General features: G+C 59.2%; 1 protein-coding gene across 1 annotated transcript in view; it reads right to left on the bottom strand.

Annotated features, from left to right (window-relative positions):
* Positions 1-21201, bottom strand: part of DCHS1 (dachsous cadherin-related 1) — an 88343-nt gene that overhangs the window by 13312 nt on the left and 53830 nt on the right. Inside the window, exons 3-14 of the mRNA XM_014961538.1 lie at positions 19055-19243; positions 18717-18948; positions 17470-17706; positions 15572-16591; positions 15188-15375; positions 9354-9450; positions 9025-9182; positions 4329-5163; positions 3316-3555; positions 2772-2897; positions 1886-2095; positions 425-1288 (exon numbers count right to left, since the gene is read on the bottom strand). Coding sequence (XP_014817024.1) covers positions 425-1288; positions 1886-2095; positions 2772-2897; positions 3316-3555; positions 4329-5163; positions 9025-9182; positions 9354-9450; positions 15188-15375; positions 15572-16591; positions 17470-17706; positions 18717-18948; positions 19055-19243 — 4396 coding nt within the window. The remainder of the gene's footprint in view (positions 1-424; positions 1289-1885; positions 2096-2771; positions 2898-3315; positions 3556-4328; positions 5164-9024; positions 9183-9353; positions 9451-15187; positions 15376-15571; positions 16592-17469; positions 17707-18716; positions 18949-19054; positions 19244-21201) is intronic.

The following is a 21201-nucleotide window of genomic DNA, read 5'->3' as shown; positions in this document are numbered from 1 at the left end:
GTGTGGGCAGCACACACTGTACCACAGGAGCACAGCTCTGACCAACGACACTGCTGCAGGGGAAGTGAGAGCTAAGGGTAATTTTGGGCCGGGAGCAGCCAGGATTCATGGGGCCCGTCCATGGCCCCTCTACGGTCTCACTGTGACCCTTGGAGACCTTCCAGGAGCCAATGGGTGCCTGTGACTGCCTACAGTGCCCTGACCAGCCTGAGAAAACCCACAGGGACCACCACCCTGGGCAGCCTCGGCACCAGCCAGACCCTGCACTCCCTCAGGTCTACCCAACGCATAACGGGGCTCCCCAAAACCCCACAGTGCTCCCGGGTTTGAGTTTCCCACAGCTTTGCCAGCCCAGAGCCCACTCTCCCTCCTGTCCCATCCCACTGCATCCCAGCCCTTGCTGGTCACCCTGCCCAGCTCATACCTGGGGCAGCGTTTTCTGGCAGGGCCACGTCACTGGTGCTGCGGGGGAAGCGCAGCCCCTGGTAGGGCTCCTCCTGCACGTGGATCACCACCACCCCGGTGGAGGAGAGGGCCGGCTGCCCCAGGTCGGTGGCCAGGATGAAGAGCGTCCGCTGGCGCTGGCTAAGCGAGCCCAGGGGCTGCAGCAGCTGGACCTCCCCCGTGTAGGAGTTGATGGCGAATGCAGAGTTGGGGGTGGCGAGGCGATAGAGGATGGAGGCGTTGGCGCCTGCATCCCTGTCCTCCGCCCTCATGGTGGCCACCACCTGCTTGAGTGGCGTGTGGCGGGACAGGTTGACGGTGAGGGGGCTGTGCAGGAAGGCGGGGGCATGGTCATTGACGTCCCGCACGGTGACGGTGACACGCACAGCCGCGCTCTTGGGCTCCCACGGAGCCGAGTCCACGGCCTTGGCCAGGAAGCTGTAGCTGGGGTGTCGTTCCCGGTCCAGCGCCTGGGCGCTTCTGATGCGCCCGCTCTGCGGCTCGACCTGGAACATGCCAAGCGACTCGTTGCCCAGGTAGTAAGAGACCTGCCCATTGGTGCCCTCGTCAGGGTCCTCAGCCACCAGCTGCAGCACCAGAGAGCCAACTGGCAAGTCCTCAGGCACCTCGACCACATACGTGGCCTGAGCAAAACCAGGCGCGTTGTCGTTCAGGTCCAACACCCGCACGTTCACTGACATAGTGGCACTGCGCGGGGGGGTGCCGTGGTCTTGCACCACCACTGTGAGGCTGTAGGATGCAACTTGTTCCCGGTCGAGGGCACGAGCAGTGGAGAGGACACCCGAGACTGGGTCTAGGCTGAAATCCTGCCCAGGGTCTCCATCTGGAAAGGAAGAGAGGGAGTAACAAGCCAGGGTGACTATAACTGGTGCAAGGCAGGACCTGCCCTATGGAGAAGACAGCATGAAGTCCATCCCAGTGTGGCCTGGCAGGGAGGGCAGGGTGAGCTGGTCTCTAAGGCCCTGGTGGGACTGCACCTCCTTGGCCCAGCTCTGTCTGTCTCTGCGTGTCTCTATGTGTGTGTGTGCAAGAACAGGCTCCAGCACCTTACAGGCCAGCGCTGCTGTCACAGGGAGCCCCTGGATAATGCACGGCATGATCACAGCAAAGAGATCTCACCAACCTGTAAATTCAAGAGGCCAGAGCAGCCACGAGAGGGATGGGACTAGTCCAAGCCTGGGGAACCAGACAAGAGCCTGGGGAATGAGGCAGTGCAGCCTGTCCAGACCTTGGGGTGCTCTTTACTGGGGGCAGAGAAACCAGAGGGCTGGGAGGTGGCCGCAGCTACACGTGGTTTGGAGCACGAGAGAACTGAGGTGGAACTGTCACAGGTGATGCTTCCCAGAGCCACGGGGCAACCCGGGGTGAACAGCCCTTGCCAACAGCCGAGGGAGAAGGTACGGGGCTTCCTGCGCCTCACCTGCCACGCGGTATTCCAGGCGCCCGTTCTCGCCCCCGTCGGGATCGGTGGCCCGCAGGGTGTAGAGTGCCACGCGGCTCTGGTTCTCGGGGACCTCCACAGAGCAGGACTCACTCTCCAGGCGCGGCGCGTGGTCGTTCTCATCCCCTACTGTTATCCGCACAGTCGCCTTGGAGAGGTTGGGGGGCAGCCCACCGTCCCGCGCGTAGACTGCAGGAACACAGGGAGAGCACTGCAGGCTGCCCCCAGGACTGGCAGCCCCCACCGAGGCCGTCACACACCAACACCCAGACAGTCACAGGGGCAGCCAGGCGAGGGACCACCGGCATTCCTGCCTGCTCCAACCACCCACCAACCCTGCCTGCCCCACAAACCCCATAGAATAGAATCATAGAGTGGTTTGGGTGGGAAGGGACCTTAAAGCCCCTCCAGTGCCACCCCCTGCCCTGGGCAGGGACACCTCCCACCAGAGCAGGTTGCTCCAAGCCCCCTCCAACCTGGCCTTGAACCCCTCCAGGGATGGGGCAGCCACAGCTTCTCGGGGCAACCTGGGCCAGGCTCTCACCACCCTCCCACCAAACAAGTTCTTCCCCACATCTCAGCTCCATCTCCCCTCCTTCAGGGTCAAACCCTTCCCCCTCCTCCTATGGCGAAGGGGCTCCAAGGTCTCCCCGGAGCCTTCTCTTCTCCAGGCTGAACCCCCCCAACTCTCTCAGCCCCCCCTCCCAGCAGAGGGGCTCCAGCCCTCCCAGCATCTCCGGGGCCTCCCCTGGACCATGGCCATCAGTTCCCGTGGCCTGCCCCACCCCAGCAGTGGGGAGCACCCACCTGCCCCCCTCTGCCCCACGCCCGCCGAGCCCTCGTTCACCAACACAGCCCAACCCACCCATCAGCACGTGCTGCTCCTGCTCCTCCCGGTCCAGGGCACGCGTGGTGACAATAAGCCCTGTCTGTGGGTGGATGGAGAAGGGTCCTCCAGAGAGGGTCCCATAGGACACCTGCCCGTTGGCACCTGCAGGGAGGAACATGGTTTGAGGGCAGCCCGGCAGCAACCCTAGAGCCCCCTGCTCCTCCCTCCTCCCAGGTCTCCCGCCCAGGGGAGAGGGTGATGGCAAGTAAAGCTGGGGCAGAGATGTGGGGTGGAGGGAGGTCCCAGCCCAGCTCCTGGAAGATACGATGGGCCAAGGAACCTCCAAGGAATAAAGGCCACTGTCTTGGGGAGCAGAGAGAATCACGGTCCCTATTCTCGTTCTCAGCTTCTCCCAGGACTCAGCCCATCGCCCATCTCCAGGTGATGACCCCTCCCTACATGGTCAGCCATGCTCTCCAAGCCGGGTGCAAGGGAACAGGGAGCACCCAGTCCTGGGTGCTGCACCTCCAGAAGGGCCTCTCAACGAGCAGGGCAGCTCACCCTTGCCCTGCATCCTCACCCAGGTCCTGGTCCGTGGCTACCACCTGTAGCACAGAGCTACCAGCTGGCAAGTTCTCCATGATGTGTGCTTCATACTCAGGTTTCTCAAAAGCAGGAGCCTCATCGTTGACGTCCAGCACCAGCACGGACAGTAGCTGTGTGGCGGAGCGGCGTGGGAAGCCGTGGTCTGTGGCCACCACGGTCAGGTTGTGCTGCACCACCTCCTCCCTGTTGAGGGCCCGCACGATGGAGAGCGCGCCTGCAGACATGGGGAGAGGGGCGAGCTGGGACCGTGGTACTGACCTGAGTGTGCCCAGGACAGAGCCATCACAAGGGTGTGCCATCACAAGGATGAGCTGGGACAGCCAGGTGTCAGCAGGGACAGCAGGATCATAAAGTCATTGAATTGTCTAGGTTCGGAGGGACCTTCCAGACCATGGAGTCCAACCATCAACCCAACACTGACAAAGCCACCACTGACCCATGTCCCTCAGCACCACCTCTGCCCAGCTTTGAAATCCCTTCCAGAGATGGCAGCTCCACCACTGCCCTGGGCAGCCTCTGCCAAGGTTTCATAACCCTTTCCAGGAAGAAATTGTTCCCAAGCTCCAGCCTGAACCTCCCCTGGGGCAACTTGAGGCCGTTTCCTCTTGTCCCATGGCCTGTTCCTTGGGAGAAGAGACCGACCCCCCCCTGGCTACACCCTCCTTTCAGGAAGTTGGAGAGAGAGAGAAGGTCTCCCCTCAGCCTCCTTTTCTCCAGGCTGAACACCCCCAGCTCCCTCAGCTGCTCCTCACAAGACTTGTGCTCCAGACGCCTCACCAGCTCCATTGCCCTTCTCTGGACACGCTCCATGTCAACCTCATGCCAACCAGGCGTTATGCTCGGGCCCCTATGCACCCCACAAGTCTCCCTCCCTCGGGTTCCCCAGTCTCTTCCTGTGCCCCACACTACGTCCCCACACACCCCTGCACCCTCCTCAGCGCCCACGTCCCATGTCCCCACTGCCCACCCTGCACCCCCTGTGCTCACCGGTGCTGGGGTTGAGGTGGAAGCGGCCATCACTATTTCCTGCTCGCAACGAGTAGCTCACGCGCCCATTCTCCCCCAGATCATTGTCCTGGGCCACCACATGCAGCACCACGAACCCTGTCGGCTGGTCCTCCATGACGCTGACGGCCGCAGGCGAAAGGAAGATGGGCACGTTGTCGTTCTCATCAGTGACGAAGACGCGGGCGGTGACAGCGGCCGAGCGGCGCTGGCTGACGTTGCGTGCCTGGTCGGTGGCCTCCACCACCAGGAGGAAGGAGGCGGCCGCCTCCCGGTCGAGGCCGTGGCGCAGGGTGAGCAGCCCCGAGCGGCTGTCCAGCTGGAAGGGGGTGGCAGGGGGCTCCTGGTGCAGCAGGGCGTAGCGAACCTGGCTGTTGGGACCCACACCGTCCCCGTCCAGTGCCTGGAAGGTGAAGATGGAGGAGCCGGCCTGGGCGTTCTCGGGCACCACGATGGTGATGGGGTCTTCGGGGAAGGTGGGCGCCTGGTCGTTGCAGTCCTGCACGTGGATCTGCACCAGCACCAGCCGGCTGGAGGGATAGCCCTGCTGCGTGTCCTCGGCGCTCACCTGCAGCACGTGCCGTGCCCCAGCCTCATAGTCCAGCTCCCGGGCAGCGTAAATCTCCCCTGTTACACTGTCCACCACGAAGGTGCCATCCCCACCACCTCCTACCACCGTGTAGGTCAGCTGTCCTCGAGCAGGTGCTTCTGGGGGTGCTACGGAGCCTATCACAGACCCCGGCTTCACCCCTTCCAGGGGGTGCAGGGTGAGGACGGTGGCATCGGGCCGCGGCAGTACCCGGGAGGACGGCAGCACCTGCGGGGAGAGGCGGCAGTGAGGGACACACCGGGGTGCTGTGTGCCAGGGGACTGTCGGGGAGCCAGAGGGGGACACGGGGCCTGCAGAGAACAGGTCTCAGCTCCTGTGGCCCGACAAGGAACAGCAACCCGAGATAAGCATGGGTTTGAGAGGGTGAAGACGTGCTCTACCTGAGGAGCTCGGGTGGGTAGGGACAGAGCTGCTGACCGGCCAGAGAAGGCTCGGGGGGATCTGATCAAAGTACATCGATACCTGGAGGGAGGGTGCAAAGGGGACGGAGCCAGGCTTCTCCCAGTGGTGCCCGTTGCCAAGACCAGAGGCCACGGGCACAAGCTGGAACACGGGAGGTTCCCTCCGAGTATCAGGAAATGCTTTTCACTGTGAGGTGACCGAGCCACCGCACAGGTTGCCCAGAGAGGTGCTGAAGTCTCCATCCTTGGAGACACTCAAAAGCCACCTGGACACGGTCCTGGGCAACTGCCTCTGGTGGCCCTGGCTGGGCAGGGGGGTTGGACAAGGCGAGCTCAAGAGGTGCCTTCCTGCCTCCACCGCTCTGTGGGGCTGATTCTGTGCCTGTCAGGCACTGCAAAGGCATCACAGAATCACAGAATCATAGAATCATCCAGGCTGGAAGGGACCTCCAAAGGTCATCTAGTCCGGCCTCCCCATCAGACATCCCCAGAAAACATTCTGCAAAACAAGAGCGGGCAAGAAGAGAAGTAACACTATCTGGACAAGAGGTACAGAGAAGGAAGATGACCCAGTATGACCAAAAATAAATAAATACTATCTCTACTTTTATTAAAGACACTGAAGTTAATTTGGGGATGGGGGCGAGGATGCACAAAAAGCCAGTGTTATCTGAAGGGAAAATAAGTTGAAGAACTCAGTGAAGTCATGTCTTTTCTTGGTGGTGCCCAGTGACATGACAAGAGGAAATGGGCACAAACCTGAGTATAAGAAGTTCCACCTAAACATGAGGAGGAATTTCTTTACTGTGAGAGTGGTAGAGCACTGGCAGAGGCTGCCCAGAGAGGTGGTGGAGTCTCCTTCTCTGGAGACATTCAAACCCCACCTGGACAAGGTCCTGTGAAATATGCTCCAGGTAGACCCGCTCTGGCGGGGGGTTGGACTGGATGATCTCCAGAGGTCCCTTCCAACCCCATGTGATTCTATGATTCTATGTCAAGGAGCTGGGGAAAAAGAGAGCACAGCAAAACTGTCAGCCCCGAGTGGTATCGAAACCAGCGACTGTAAAGCAAACAGATACATTACAGGGATGCAAACAGGTGCTCAAGGAACAGCCAGCCTGGCCTCGACACTTTGAAGGCTGTAGAAAGACTTTAATGACAAGAACAACCATGGCATAAAAGGGAAATGGTACAGAGGGTACCGTGGAATGGCGAAAGGCAGACGTGCCAGGCTGGGATGGCGCTGCTCCCCTCAAGAATCACAGAATGGTAGGATGAAGCTTCAAGGATGAAGCGAACACAGAGTCTCTAACTCGCCCAGATGTGGGCCAGGCTCCAGTGCAGCAGCACCCAGGAGATCACCTATTAAACCGGGGAAAGGCACAGCCTAAGCGTGGCGGTGTGATGGACAGGACTAAAAGAGCTACTGGCTCAGGGAGAGGGATTAATTAACAGCCCTCTGCGGAGGCGGCTCCTGGAATAGGTGCAAGGGCAAAAGAAAGCTGAGCATGTTATGAACTCGCTGACGGTGTTAGAGGGCTCCGCCAGCACAGGGGAACAGCAAAACATTAAACTAGGAGAGTCAAATGGCCTTGGGAACTGCAAGAACAGGGACAGGGAGATGTGAAATGGTGCACTGCAAAAGTGGGGGGCTGGGGAGAAACCAGAGTCTCTGCTGTAAGAGGAAGCTCATCACTAACAGCAGGGAAAGGATTTGGCTGCCTGGGCCGATGTGTCAGGCAGCGAGTGCCAAAGTTATAGAATCATAGAATCACAGAATCATAGAGTTGTCCAGGCCGGAAGGGACCTCCAAAGGCCATCTAGTCCCACCCCCCCGCAGTCAGCAGGGACACCCCCAACTAGACCAGGTTGCCCAGGGCCTCGTTGAGACTCACCTTGAATATCTCCAGGGAAGGGGCCTCAACCACCTCCCTGGGCAACCTGTTCCAGTGCTCCACCACCCTCATAGTAAAGAACTTTCTCCTAATCTCCAATCTAAATCTGCTCTTCTCCAGCTTAAAGCCCTTGTCCCTCGTCCTGTCACTGCAGGTCTTTGGAAACAGACTCTCCCCAGCCTTCCTGTAGGCCCCCCTCAGGTACTGGAAGGCTGCTATTAGGTCTCCCCAGAGCCTCCTCTTCTCCAGGCTGAACAACCCCAGCTCCCTCAGCCTGTCCTCGGAGCAGAGGGGCTCCAACCCCCTGATCATCCTTGTGGCCCTCCTCTGGACCCACTCCATCAGGTCCATGTCCTTCCTATCTTGAGGGCTCCAGACCTGCACACAATACTCCAGGTGAGGTCTCACCAGAGCAGAGTAAAGTGGCAGAATCCCCTCTCTGGACCTGCTGGCAACGCATCTTTTGATGCAGCCCAGGATGCGATTGACCTTCTGGGCTGCAAGTGCCCACTGCCTGCTCATGTCCAGCTTCTCATCCACCAGCACCCCCAAGTCCCTTTCCTCAGGGCTGCTTTCCAATACCTCATCCCCCCAGTCTGTACTGATGGCGAGGATCGTTCCAGCCCAGGTGCAGAACCCTGCACTTGCTTTTGTTGAACCTCATGAGGTTCACCTGGGCCCACCTCTCCAGCCCGTCCTGGTCCCCCTGAATGACATTCCTGTCCCTCTGGTGTATCGACAACACCACACAGCTTGGTGTCATCTGCAAACTCGCTGACGGTGCTCTCAATCCCTCTGTCTATGTCATTGATAAAAATGTTAGACGGTCCCGGTCCCAGCACGGACCCTTGAGGGACACCACTTGTCATTGCTCTTCATCTGGACTTCAAGCCATTTGAGTACCACCCTCTGGATGTGACCATCCAGCCAGTTCCTTATCCACTGAACAGTCCACCCATGAATTCTGTACCCCTCCAATTTGGCCAGCAGGATCTGCTTGTGGGGGGACCATGTCAAAGGCCTTGCAGAAGTCCAGATAGATCACATCCATAGGTCGTCCCTTATCTACTGACCTAGTTACTCTATCATAGAAGGCCAGTAGGTTTGTCAGGCAGGACCTGCCCCTAGTAAAGCCATGTTGGGTGTCCTGAATCACCTCTCTGTCCTTCATGTGCCCAAGCATGGCATCTAGAAGGATCTGTTCCATGATCTTCCCAGGCATGGAGGTGAGGCTGACAGGTCGGTAGTTCCCAGGGTCCTCCTTTCTACCCTTTTTAAAAATGGGTGTGATGTTTCCCTTCTTCCAATCCACAGGGACTTCACCTGACTGCCATGATTTTTCAAATATCATGGAGAGTGGTTATACAGAGGTGGAGAAGCCCCTGCGTGTCCAGAACCCTTCTCAGTCAACGCTTGGAAGAATTAATGTCTCTGTGCAGGGGACCTCTTTAGGTCTGCCCTGCGGTAGCACATCTAGGACACAGCCAGCTGTCCAAGCCTGGAGAAGACAGAACTGCTCACCGTGAATGCTGTCGAGCACTCGACAAAGGAGAACATGCGCAGTGGCAGACAGACCCCCCCTCCCCATCCCAGTTCTCCACATGGACCTTAGGGCTGGATCAGGAGCCCAGCAAGGGCAGATGGTGCCCTGGGACAAAGGCAGTGGAGGGTGAGAAGGGGGGAGGAAGCCTGCCGAGTAGCTGCACGGTGTCCTCCAAGGGGTGGCAGAGGGATGGGTGATGCAGGGACAACAGGGGCCGGGGTGCTGGTACCTGGATGCGGACGATGGCCGACGTGCTGCGCGGCAGCGTGCCCCGGTCGCTGGCTGTCACAGTGAAGATGTACTCAGGGCGGTCAGAGCGGCGCAGGACCGTGGCCGTCCGCAGCTCTCCCGTGGCCATGTGCAGGGTGAAACGCTCTGCCCAGGCTCCTGCGGGGAGAAGGGGAAACGCTGGAGGGGGAGGCAGAGAGCAGGGGGGACAGGGGCAGCTGGGATGGAGGTGGGAGAGTGGTGTGTGGGGGTTCGGGCAGTGGGCACCCGTCTGCCCGCAGGGGTGGTGGCCACAAGGCAGCATCAATTACTCACTTCCGCAGCTCATACCTATCAGCGAGTAGATGATGGTCCCGTTCTCACCCTCGTCGGGGTCCTTGGCTTGCAGGGAGGCGACCAGGAGTCCCGATGGCTTCTCTTCCAGCACCTGCGGCACAGCCCAGGGAGCGACTGAGGGGCACAGGGCACCTTCAGACCGACCCCAGACCCCCCAGCTCAGCACGGGATCTGCACCAGTCCCTGCACCCCATGCACAGCCCCCTGGCAAGACCCACAGGCCGTGTCTGAAGCTGGACAATACGGAGGAGCCCACAGCAAAGCTGGCACAGGGAGTTTCTGCCCTGACAACCGACTGGGAGCGAGCTGCAGGGTGATGGGAGGACACTGTTCCACCCCTGTCACACCCGAAGGCCCTACAACCGGGAAAATCCAGGGCCCCAGGGCAGTCCCAGTTCTCTCTGCCCCCCACAGAGGTGTGGGTGCTGAGGGGCTTGAGGGCAGGTACCCTGGAAATGGGGGGTGATTCCCCCAGCTCCCACCAGCCAGCCCCGGGAGGTCTGCAATCCCTGGAAATGCAGCTGGCAGTTCTTCCCAGGCTCAGACACTGGGACTCATGGGGCTCTTCCCTTCTCTCCGTTGTTGGCACTGCTGACTGCCCGTCTGCAGGCACCAGCACCACCATTTTACACCAGCGCATCACGGCACCATCAAGAGGTTAATTACGAACATGCTCAACTACCCCCACGTTCCGAGGTGAGTTACCAGTGTCCTCACAGAGACCGCAGGGAACAGCACCACGTGCAAGGACCTTTCCTGGACAGTTATGGAGACGGACACATCCCCATCATGGCCCCCCCACCACTGTCAGCTCTCGGGAGCGCCCTCAGCAAACAGCCCACCCCTGTCTCTGCTTCTCGCACCCCCAGCACCCCACGGGCAGAGCCCCCCTGGGCATGGGCTCTGCGGTCCCTTCCACACCAGAAGACATCACATCCATGTCCCGAGGTTACAGATCTCAAATCCACATCCCATGGCCTCCCCCCCGGCACCCTCACAGACCGGCTGTGCTGGGCCAGCTCTGTGTGAGACCTCTGTAATGCATTTATGGAAAAGGCAAGTGGAATCAGAGCAAGAACCCGAGGAAAGAGGCTGCAGGCTCCCGGGAGGGGGCAAGTGTTAATGCTGCTGCACAGGCTGCTGGCCCTGGGGGGGTGGCTCGGGGAGGGGGGGCTGTAGGAGCTGGCCTCCGAGCAGTGATGTGACTGCGCTCTGTAAACACCAGGGAGAGGGGAGGGAAATTCCGAGGAGAGAGAAGAGCTATTTAAGCAAAAACACAATATTGGCATGAGAACAAATGAGTATAAAGTGGTCAGAAATTAGTTTAGGCTGGAAATTAAGAGATGGTTTCTAACTACCAGATCAAGGAATCTGGAGCAGCGTTTCACAGTGGTGATGGACACATAAGACCTAAATATAGCTGGGCTGCTCGTGAAAAGGAGCGTCTGCATAGACACCTCTGAGCGGGGTTCAAGAAGCCCCTTCCAGCCCCTCCTCTGCAGGGGCTGCCCTCCATGCTATCCCTAATTGCCCTCCACCAGGATGGCAGGGGGTTCCTGCTGCGTGTCCATGGCCACGCTCCCCTTCCTCCAGGAGCCAAACTCCATCGGAGACAAGCGGTGACTCAGCAGAGGAGACAAACGAGTGACATCCACACGGGCTCTGTCTACAAACGCCATTTCAGAGGCACAAACAGAGGAATAAACAGCAGCAGAAGTGGTTGTGCCTCGGCAAAAATCTCTGCAAAAACCTCTGTCCTAGCCAACTGCTGCCGGGCAGGGACCTCCTGGTCAGACGCCTCCAGGGAGGCTGCTGCGAACACCAGCTCGCCCCAAAGACAAGAGAGCCCCATCTCAGCCACCGGCACAGCTCTGGGGGTGCCCGGCAGTGGGCAGGCAGGAAAGATGCAAGAAATTGGGTACATATGGAACAACCCCCCCGTGACACCTCCCGCCTTGCCGCAGCCCGTGGCCAAGTCACTTCCTCAGCCACAGACCATATTTTTGTTCAACAGCCTTTGATGGATTTTTTTCTTTCCATGAATTCATCTAATTTTGAACCCATGTAACTTTTGGCAACGATTTCACAATTTAATTATGTTCTGCATGAAAAAGTACTGCCCTTGTTTATTTTAAACCTGCTGCCTGGTCGTTTCTTATGAAGTTGCCTAGGTCTTGTGTGGTGAAAAAAACAACTTCTGCCTTGCCCCCAGCTTTCCCTGCGCCATCCACTGCCCACCCCTCTTCTGTTCCTGCAGCTTCTTCCACGCCAAAGAACGCTCAAGGATTTTCTTTCTGCATGGAGACCATTATCTGCTGGAGATCACATGAATATCTTTTCCTAGCACTGCTGCTTACTTAGCGGAACGGAGGCCGGGCAGAGATCGTGTGTGGAATCCGAGATGTAGGGTCACGATGTTTTCTTTCATTCCCTGTCCCTTTCCTAGTAACACCCAGCATTTGATTTGCCTTTTTGACTGCAGCTGAGCCCTGAGCTGGCATTTTCACACAGCGGTGATTTCACAGCAATGCCCCAGTTCAGGGATCTTCTCCCTCGACCGAGGCAGCCGATGCAGAGCCCAGCACTGTGCCGGTGAGATTCGTATCGCTCTTTGCCGTGTCTATTGCCTTCCAGTTGGCAACAGTGATTTTCATCTCACAGAATCACAGAATCCGAGATCCTTCTACACCCCTCATCTTTTTTACCTTAGAGATCATCGAGCTCCAACCCCCCTGCCCTGGGCAGGGACACCTCCCACCAGACCAGGTTGCTCCAAGCCCCATCCAGCCTGGCCTTGAACACTTCCAGGGATGGGACATCCACAAATTTCCTGGGCAACCTGTTCCAGTGCCTCACCACCCTCACAGTAAAGAATTTCTTCCTAATATCTAATCTAAATCTCCCCTCTTCCAATTTAAAACCATTACTCCTTGTCCTGTCACTACACTTCCTGACAAAGAGTCCCTCTGCAGGTCTTCTGTAGCTCCCTCCAGATATTGAAAGGCTGCTATAAGGTCTCCCCGGAGCCTTCTCTTCTCCAGGCTGAACAACCCCAGCTCTCTCAGTCTGTCTTCATAAATTCAAACTGAATTTATCATTCAGTTTTCACTTTTCCCTGCAAGCCTTCCTCCTACACTGACATCAGGATTAACAGTGGCCTCTTCCTCTGCTTCACCCTTCTCTACCAGTGCTTCCAGCAGGACAGCTGCAAACCAAAGTGCCCAAATATTTGTTTTGTTCAAAACTGTCACAGCATTTACCTTCAGGACCCTGAACCTGTCCCAGCCTTGCCCTGAAGGATGTTTTTTATGAGAAAGAACCTCCCGAGCTCTAGCAGGACCGTCCCAACACGTCATGCCCCCAAGCACTGGAGCCAGCTGCAGAACCTGCTGTGTGAGTGCTGCGGGTGTCCCCAGAGGAGATGGGACACAGGGGACAGCAGACACAGAGTGACCAACGCTGTTGCGCAGAGACCGTCCGGCCTCAGCCCCAGCGATGCCCCGGCTGGGTGGCCCCTGGCCAGCAGCAGTGGTCCAAGGGCCGGAGTCCCACTCAGCCTAATTGTGCCTTCCTCTGCCCCCACCCATCCCCAAGAGGTGCCTTCAACTGGGCCCAGCCAGACCGTCCAGCCAGCAGAGAGGGCCTGTGGGGCACGCAAGAAGGTGGCCGGGCAAGGGATGGCCACAACCTGGAATGGGAAGGGAAAAAGTAATGTGGAGGGAAGGTCTGGCTGGAGCTGCAGAGTGTCCCCAGGGTCCTGTGCTGGTGGCCAGTTTGGCCCAGACCACAATGGCCACCCAGGTGCAGCAGTGACCTGCCAATATAGTTCTGTGCTAACCTGCCTCTTCTCAGCCTGGAGAAGAGAAGGCTCCGGGGGACCTTGGAGACCCTTCCAGTCCCTCAAGGAGGGGGCTCCAGGAAAGCTGGGGAGGGACTCCTGATGAGCGAGGGGAACCCTAGGAGGAGGGGGAAGGGTTTGACCCTGCAAGAGGGGAGATGGAGCTGAGATGTGGGGAAGAACTTGTTTGGTGGGAGGGTGGTGAGAGCCTGGCCCAGGTTGCCCCGCGAAGCTGTGGCTGCCCCATCCCTGGAGGGGTTCAAGGGCAGGTTGGAGGGGGCTTGGAGCAAGCTGGTGTGGTGGGAGGTGTCCCTGCCCAGGGCAGGGGAGTGGAACAAGATGATCTTTAAGGTGCCTTCCAACCTGAACTATTCTATGATTCTATGGTGTGCAGCTCGGGCAGGACTTAACGACAGAGGAAGGTTGTGATCATGTCACCACGCCGTAATGACACGGTGCAGGTGGCTTTGAGCACACTTGCCCCAAGCGCAGCAACATCTGGAGCAGCCACATCCTTTCAGCTGCAAGTTCTCCCCACTCTGTGTGGGGGGAATGATGAGGACAGGGCCCCTGTGCCCATCCTGCTCTGTTGCTGCCAGCACCACTGGGCTGGCTTCTGCAAGCCCTGGCCACAGTGGCCACTCGGCAGGGCCACAGCAGAGCAGATGTGGCCAGCTGGGGGTGTGGGGCTGGTCCTCAGCCACTTCTGTTGAGCAGCACATAGATGACTCAGTCTGCAGCACACTCAGTGACCACCGGGACACCACCACACAGTGCTGAGAGGGAAAGCTGGGCTGGGACCCTCAGCAGATTCTCAGAAACCTCTTGTTAGGGCAAAGTCCAGCTGGGCAGTGCTTCCTCAACCTCCCAGAAAGCTGTGTGGTCACCCCAAAAGTTAACAGCACCCCCTGCCTCCCTCCTCCTGGGTCAGCTTTAGGGCTCCCTTTCTCCTTCCCTCCTTGCAGGCACGTTTGATCCGAGACCTTCTCTCTGCTGGTCCATCCTGGTCTCAGAGCCCTTGGCAGCCCTCACCTGCTCTGTGCACAGAGGCATCTGTATTTCACCAGGATGTGCCCACCTCACCACAGCTCAGTCAGACTCATCACACCGCCCTGGCTGCTGCACGGATGCACCCTCTGCCCCCTCATCTCCTACCCTGAAATTCTCTCTACAACTACTTGAAAGTACATTGTAGGGAGGTTGGTGCTGGTCTCTTCTCACAGGTAATTAGCGATAGAACAAGAGGGAATCACAGAATCACAGAATTGTCAGAGTTGGAAGGGACCTCTAGAGATCATCTGGTCCAACTCCCCTGCTAAAGCAGGAACGCCTAGAGCACATCCCTCAGGACTGCATCCAGGCAGGTCTTGAAGATCTCCAGAGAAGGGGACTCCATGATCTCCCTGGGCAGCCTGTTCCAGGGCTCCATCACCCTCACCGTGGAGAAGTTTTTCCTCATATTTGAATGGAACTTTCTATGTTCCAGCTTGCACCCATTGCCCCTTGTCCTATCGCTGGAAACCACTGAAAAGAGTCTGGCTCCAACCCCGGAGCCTTCTCTTCTCCAGGCTAAAGAGCCCCAGCTCTTTGAGCCTTTTCTCATAAGGGAGGTGGTCCAATCCCTTAATCATCTTTGTTGCCCTAATGGCTTCAAGCTGCTACAGGGTAGGTTTAGACTGGACTTTAGGAAACAATTCTTCACAGAGAGAGTGGTCAGACACTGGAACAGGCTGCCCAGGGAGGGGGTTGAGTCACCATCCCTGAATGTGTTTAAGAGTCATTTAGATGTGGTGCTGGGGGATACGGTGGAGGGGGGAACTTTGTGGAGTGGGGCTGATGGTTGGACTCGATGATCCCAAGGGTCTTTTCCAACCTGAATGATTCTATGATTGTCCTGGGTGCCCCTGCCCTTTTGCCCCCACAGAACTGCTTGCCCCAACCCCAGAGGCCACCACACTCCCCGCTCAGCAGGGCTCCCCCCGGCCCCTACCTGCACGGGCAGCTCCTGGCCACTGCCCACGTGGAGGAACGCGGGAGCGTTGTCGTTCTCGTCCAGCACAGTGACATAGATGGTTCCTGTGGCACTGCGGGGCGGCGCCCCCCCGTCCTGCACGATCACCAGGAGCTGGTAGCTGGACTGCTGCTCCCGGTCCAGGCTGTGCTTGGTGCTGAGCTCCCCTGTGAGGGGATGGAGAGGTGGGGACACAGCTCAGCCCTGAAGCGCTTTAGAGCAGAGCTCAGGGATGCTGCTGGGTAGCCCGGCACCGCAGGGGCAGGCAGACAAACATTCTGCTGTGGCACTGGCCCTACCCACATCACTTCTGACCTGCCCCGGGCTTTCTCCCTGTCCCCAGGAAGCAAAGAATTCCCTCACCTGTCTGCGTGTGGATCAGGAAGCTGGGGTCATGCTGGAGCAGGCGGTAGGTGAGCCGGCTGTTCTGCCCAGCGTCCCGATCGCTCGCCATCACCCTCCCCACGCTGCTGCCCGGAGCCTGGTTCTCGGGAACCGTGAAGAAGTAACGCTCCTCGCTCAGCCGGGGGCTGTTGTCGTTCTCGTCGGTGACGCTGATCCGTACGGTGCTGGTGCCCGTTTTCCGGGCTTCCCCCCCGGCAGCGCTGCCTCCCGCCGAGGCCAGCACAGTGAGCACGTACAGGTCCCGCGTCTCCCGGTCCAGCGCGCTTTTCACATACAGCCAGCCGCTGTCGGGCACGATGCCGAAGCTGGCCGCGTCCCCGTCGGCGCGCAGGTGGTAGGTGAGGGTCAGGGACTCCGCGTCGCGCGCCAGGGCCCGCACCTGCAGGAAGCGGGTGGAGACGGGGACACCCTCCTGCACCTCCACGCGGTAGGTGAGCGTGTCGAAGATGGGCCCGTTGTCGTGCTCGGCTTGCACGTGCACCAGCAGCGTGAAGGTGGAGCTGAGCTGGGGGACGCCACCGTCCCGGGCCACGATGGCCAGCCTGTAGGCTGCGCTGGCTTCGTACTGCAGGGCCCCGATCAGTCGCACCGCTCCTGACGAGCGCTCCACGCTGAAGGTGCCATCACCCCCCGACGCCAGCTCAAAGTTCACCTGGCCGTTGGCACCGCTGTCACGGTCCTCAGCCTGCAAAGTGTACACCGTTGTCCCGGGTTCTGTGGCCTCTGGCAGCAGAATGGAGTCAGAGGGGGCTGGGAACACGGGGACGTTGTCGTTCACATCCGACACAGAGATTTTCACGCGTGTGTTGCTGTAGGCAGGAGGTGAACCACTCCGGGCCTGGACGTCCAGAATGAGAACCGCCTGGGACTCGTGATCGAGGGGGAGGCTGGTGCGGAGCTGCCCGGAGGCAGAGTCAATGGAAAAGTAGCCATGAGGATCCCCCGAGGAGATGGAATAAAAGATGTCATCTGCATGGCCTGCGGACAGGGAAACAAAGAGGAGCAATAATCTCTCTTGCCATGGTGAGGCCCCATCTGGAGCATTGTGTCCAGTTCTGGGCTCCCCAGTTCCAGAAGGACAGGGAACTACTGGGGAGGGGACAGCAGAGGGCTACAAAGATGATGAGGGGATGAGAACATCTCTCATATGAGGAAAGGCTGAGGGACTTGGGTCTTCTTAGTCTGGAGAAGAGAAGACTGAGGGGGGATCTGATCAACACCTATAAATACTTCAAGGGTGGGTGTCAGGAGGATGGGGCCAGCCTTTTTCAGTGGTGCCCAGTGACAGGACAAGAGGAAATGGGCACAAACTTGAATATAAGAAGATCCATCTCAACATGAGGAGGAACTTCTTTATTGTGAGGGTGGCAGAGCCCTGGCAGAGGCTGCCCAGAGAGGTGGTGGAGTCTCCTTCTCTGGAGTCATTCAAACTCCCCCTGGACACATTCCTGTCCAACATGCTCTGGGTGGGACCTGCTCTGGCAGGGGGTTGGACTGGGGGGTGTCCAGAGGTCCCTGCCAACCCCAGATCATTCTATGCTTCTGTGATCTGCATACCCGTCTCACCTCCTCAGCCCCTGCATGTGCAGCAGGGCTGGGCAGTGGCACTGTGTATGTGTGCATGTATGCACAGATGTGTGTGCACCCACGTGTATGAGTACAGGTGTGTGTGAGTACAGGTGTGAGAGCATGTCCTGAACTGAGGGACAATCGTATGGGCCCACATTTGGCTGCGTGTGGCTCTGTGCGTGCATGGAGCTCCCAGGACAGGGCTGCTCTGCAAGGGACTGTGATGGGACTTTCAAGAAGACGCAGGGACAGGGAGAGTGGCTGCACACAAAGGGACAAGCCCGTACCTGGAGGGTTCTGGGCCCGGACAGCCCCCACGCTGGCACCCGGCAGCACGTCCTCGGGCACTGTGAAGAAGTACTGGGCTTGCTCGAAGACAGGGGGAGAGACCGTGCCCTCCACGATGCTGATGTTCACCCGGGCGTTGGGCTGTGCCTGCAGGCCCCCGCCGTCTTGTGCTGAGATCACCAGCTGCACCAGCGTGTTGGCTTTACCACTCAGGGACCATGACAGGGAGATGACACCTAGGGAGGAAAGCAGTTCAGGGGGCTCAATGCCTGCACCCCCACCTGCCACCTGGCACCAAGGGAACAGGACAAACCATAAGCTTGAAAAGAAAGACCTAAGGGGGCAACAAACAATGTGTGTCCCAGGGTGGAACTCGGCATGGAAAAACTGGAGGAAAGAAGAGGAACCCTCCCGGGAAAGCCTCCCCAGATCCTCCTTTCTCAACCTTAAGCCCCAGCCTGAGCTAAGGAGTGGTGAGGGCTGGGGGAAACAAACCAGATGCAGGTCTTGGGAGAGGAAAAGAAGGGAACAGGGCTTCCAGGGCACAGGGTGAGGGTGATGACACAGCAGATGGGGCAAAGCTGCAGGGAGGCTCTTGGAGACATCATCCTCAACAGGCCCTACAAAGGAGGTGTTGCTGCATTAGGGTGGCTGGTCAACCTGTCTCAGCCCAGTCACATTCTGGGAACTTGGGGACCAGTGTGGAGAGACCCCAACACCTGTGCTCAGCACAGGACACCTTCCTGTCCTGCTGAGAGCCCCATCCCTGATGCACCCACCTCCCCAGAAGAAACTGCTCTGGCTTTGGCAGCCAAAGGAAGGCAGAGCAGATGCAGGTAATGACAGGTGTGACAGAGTGGTAGGGAAGGAGAGTGAACTGGGCAGGGGAGGGGGGGGAACTGGGCAGGGATAAGAAATGGAGCAGGACACAGCCCAATGGGGTAAACTGAGCAGTGTGTGGGAGGGAAGGCGAGCGCGTCAGGGATGGGGAATGGGGGAGAGGCAGGAAGATAGGAAAAATGAGGAATGGAGCAGGCAGCAGAATCAAGAGGTCCAAGACTGAGTCTGGGAAGGGGCCGCCAGAGGCTGGAGAAGCCGAGGCAGGGAAGACATGGCAGGGAGAGGAACAGACACGTTCTGGTACCAGACTGTTCTGCCACGATGGCCAAGCAGGGAGCCTAAGGTTGGCCTTTACAGCCACCTGCACCCCACTGCCCTGATGGCTGCCCCCTGAGCTCTCGCTCACCCGTGTCCTTGTTGAGGGAGAAGAGCGGAGGCGAGTTCCCCAGGACGATGCGGTAGGTCACTTTGCCATTCAGCCCCTCGTCTTTGTCGTGGGCAGTGACACGCAGCACGGCTGTGCCAGGCATGCTCTGTGTGCTGATGCTGGCAGCGTACTCCAGCGGGTAAAACACGGGCCGGTTGTCATTTATGTCCTCCAGAAAAACCTTCACATACACCATGGAGTTCAGGCCGCCCTGGGGAAGGATCAGATCAGAGATGGTGCAAAGAGCAGGGGCAAGGACAGCAGCATCCCCTGCAGAGTGCCGCCTCGGCAGCATCGCATCCCTCTCCAGCACTCACCCCATCAACAGCAGTGATGGTGAAATCGTAGGCAGACGTGCCCTCGTCGCGGTCCAGAGCCTGCACCGTGCACAGCTGCCCCGTGTGCTTGTCGATGCCAAACTGTGTGGGGACAACACTGCCAATGCCGGAGCCAATGGAGTAGGAGAGGGAGCCAAAGGCGCCGCTGTCTGCGTCGGTGGCTGTCACCTGGAGAGGGAAGGTGCCACATGAGCAGGGCCAGCACCACAGAGCAGACCACCAGCCAGACCCAGCCCATCACCACCACAACCCCGTGCCGCCCCCTGCCCCGTGGCCCACAGCCACCGCATGGCCCTCAAAGCTAGCCATAGCAGAGCAGACCGACAGTTGCTGCCTCAGCCCTGCCATTCTTGTCCCAGACGAGCCACCACTTTCTCCGCAGCCCTCCCTGCGAGAGGACAGGGCCTGCCAGGGCTCGCTGGCTGCAGACAGGGCCCTGGCCAGTGCTGCAGGCGACTGGGGGGGACCCCAGCATCAGCCCACGCTGGCCCAGTCCCTGTGAGGGGACGCAGAGCTGGGGGAGTGCAGCAGTACCACAGACTCTCAGGAGCTGCCATGGGTCCCTGCACCACCAGAGGTGCCCTGTTGCAGGAGATACCTCCCTTCTTGCACCCCTGGGGCAGCATCCATGACCCAGGTCAACAGACTTCCCTTAGCAAAGGGAAAGGCCATATGGAGAGGGGCCGCAGAAAGGCCAAGCCTCACGCCGACGCCAAGGATCCCAGTTGCACCCCGTTTGACTTGGGTGTCCCTGGCCGGGGTCAGCCCAGGCTTTTCCAGCAGCTGCCCTGCCCCTCTGCTTCTTCTTTTCTGCAAAGGTGCTTAAGACACAACAGGAAGAAGTCCAGCCCCATTTTCCCCACAGCCCTGGCTCTGTGCTTCTCTTGGGGCTCTGCCCAGCAGTCGGGTGATGCCGGGGGTTGGCACTGCTCTGTGACCCAGGTCCCACCACAGCCCGGGGCACACGAATTGCACCAGCAGCTACGGACACAGCAGGAGGGTTCAAACTGCTCCCTGCTCCTGGCAGAGCTCGGGTGGGCAGAAAAGAGCTCCTTCCCTCCAACCCTATGTCGCTGCCCAGGGCTCGTCCACCAGCCGGGAGCTCCGCTGAGAACAAAGCTGGAGGAGGGAGCCAGAAGGGAGGCAGCGGGGCCAGCCCCGGGTGAAGCGGAGTTCAGGCCTCATCAGCCACAGCTCCTCCCCGCAGCGGCGCTGGGGCCGCGGCTCCCATCAGCGAGCAGCGCAGGAACGCGGCGCGGGCGCCAAGGAGAGGGCCCAGCCGGGGGCTGGAATGGCTCCTTCCCCAACCCCAACCGCTCGCCCCATCACCAGAGACGGAGGAACAACGGGGGAGAGCGCGGGGAATGGCTGGGCCAGGGAGGAAAAGATAAATCAGGTGGAGGTGGGACCTCCCTCCCCCAGAACATACGCTCTGCACCCCAGGGAGGGAGGCAGTGATGGAGAGAGCCCCTCACCACCTCTGCCCAGGATCCATGGCCTCCAGGGAGGGGAGATAGCACCGAGGGAGCCCCTCGCCAGCTCTGCCCAGGATCAATGGCCTCTGGGGAGAGCAGGCACTGGAGAGCCCCTCACCATTTCACCTGCCCAAGATCCATGGCCTCCGGGGAGGGCAGGCACCAGAGAGAGCCCTTTGCCAGCTCTGCCCAGGATCCATGGCCTCCAGGGAAGGGAGACAGCACTGAGAGAGCCCCTTGCCAGCTCTCTGGCCTGAGGGGGTGCCCAAGGGAGAGCCAAGCTGAGAGCCCACAACGAGCACCACGCTCTCGGTACAGAGCATTTGCTCCTGCAGCTGCTGCCAGAAGAAGCACCATGAGAGAGGGTCCCCCTCTCCTGCTCCAGCCACAGAGCACTCGGAGCCACCACAGCAGTCCCCCCCAGGCTCCCTGCTGGACACTGTCACTGGGTGATGTCCCTGTCCCCACAGCCCGAGCCATGTGCTGTGCCCAGGCTCTCTGCCACTGCAGATGGAAACACAACTGAGACTGATAAATGGTGACTGGAATAGGCACCGCATGGCACATTAATAAGTTATTTCTTTCAAAACTAACTGCTTTTCACTCTGGAAGTGCTCTAAAACCCCCATCAGCTGCGTACTGCACAGCACC

The sequence above is a fragment of the Calidris pugnax genome, unplaced genomic scaffold, assembly GCF_001431845.1.
Source record: "Calidris pugnax isolate Ruff unplaced genomic scaffold, ASM143184v1 scaffold607, whole genome shotgun sequence".
In the NCBI taxonomy this organism is placed as follows: domain Eukaryota; kingdom Metazoa; phylum Chordata; class Aves; order Charadriiformes; family Scolopacidae; genus Calidris; species Calidris pugnax.
Note: the sequence above shows the minus strand (reverse complement) of the source record. Positions and strands in the feature narration are given on the sequence as shown.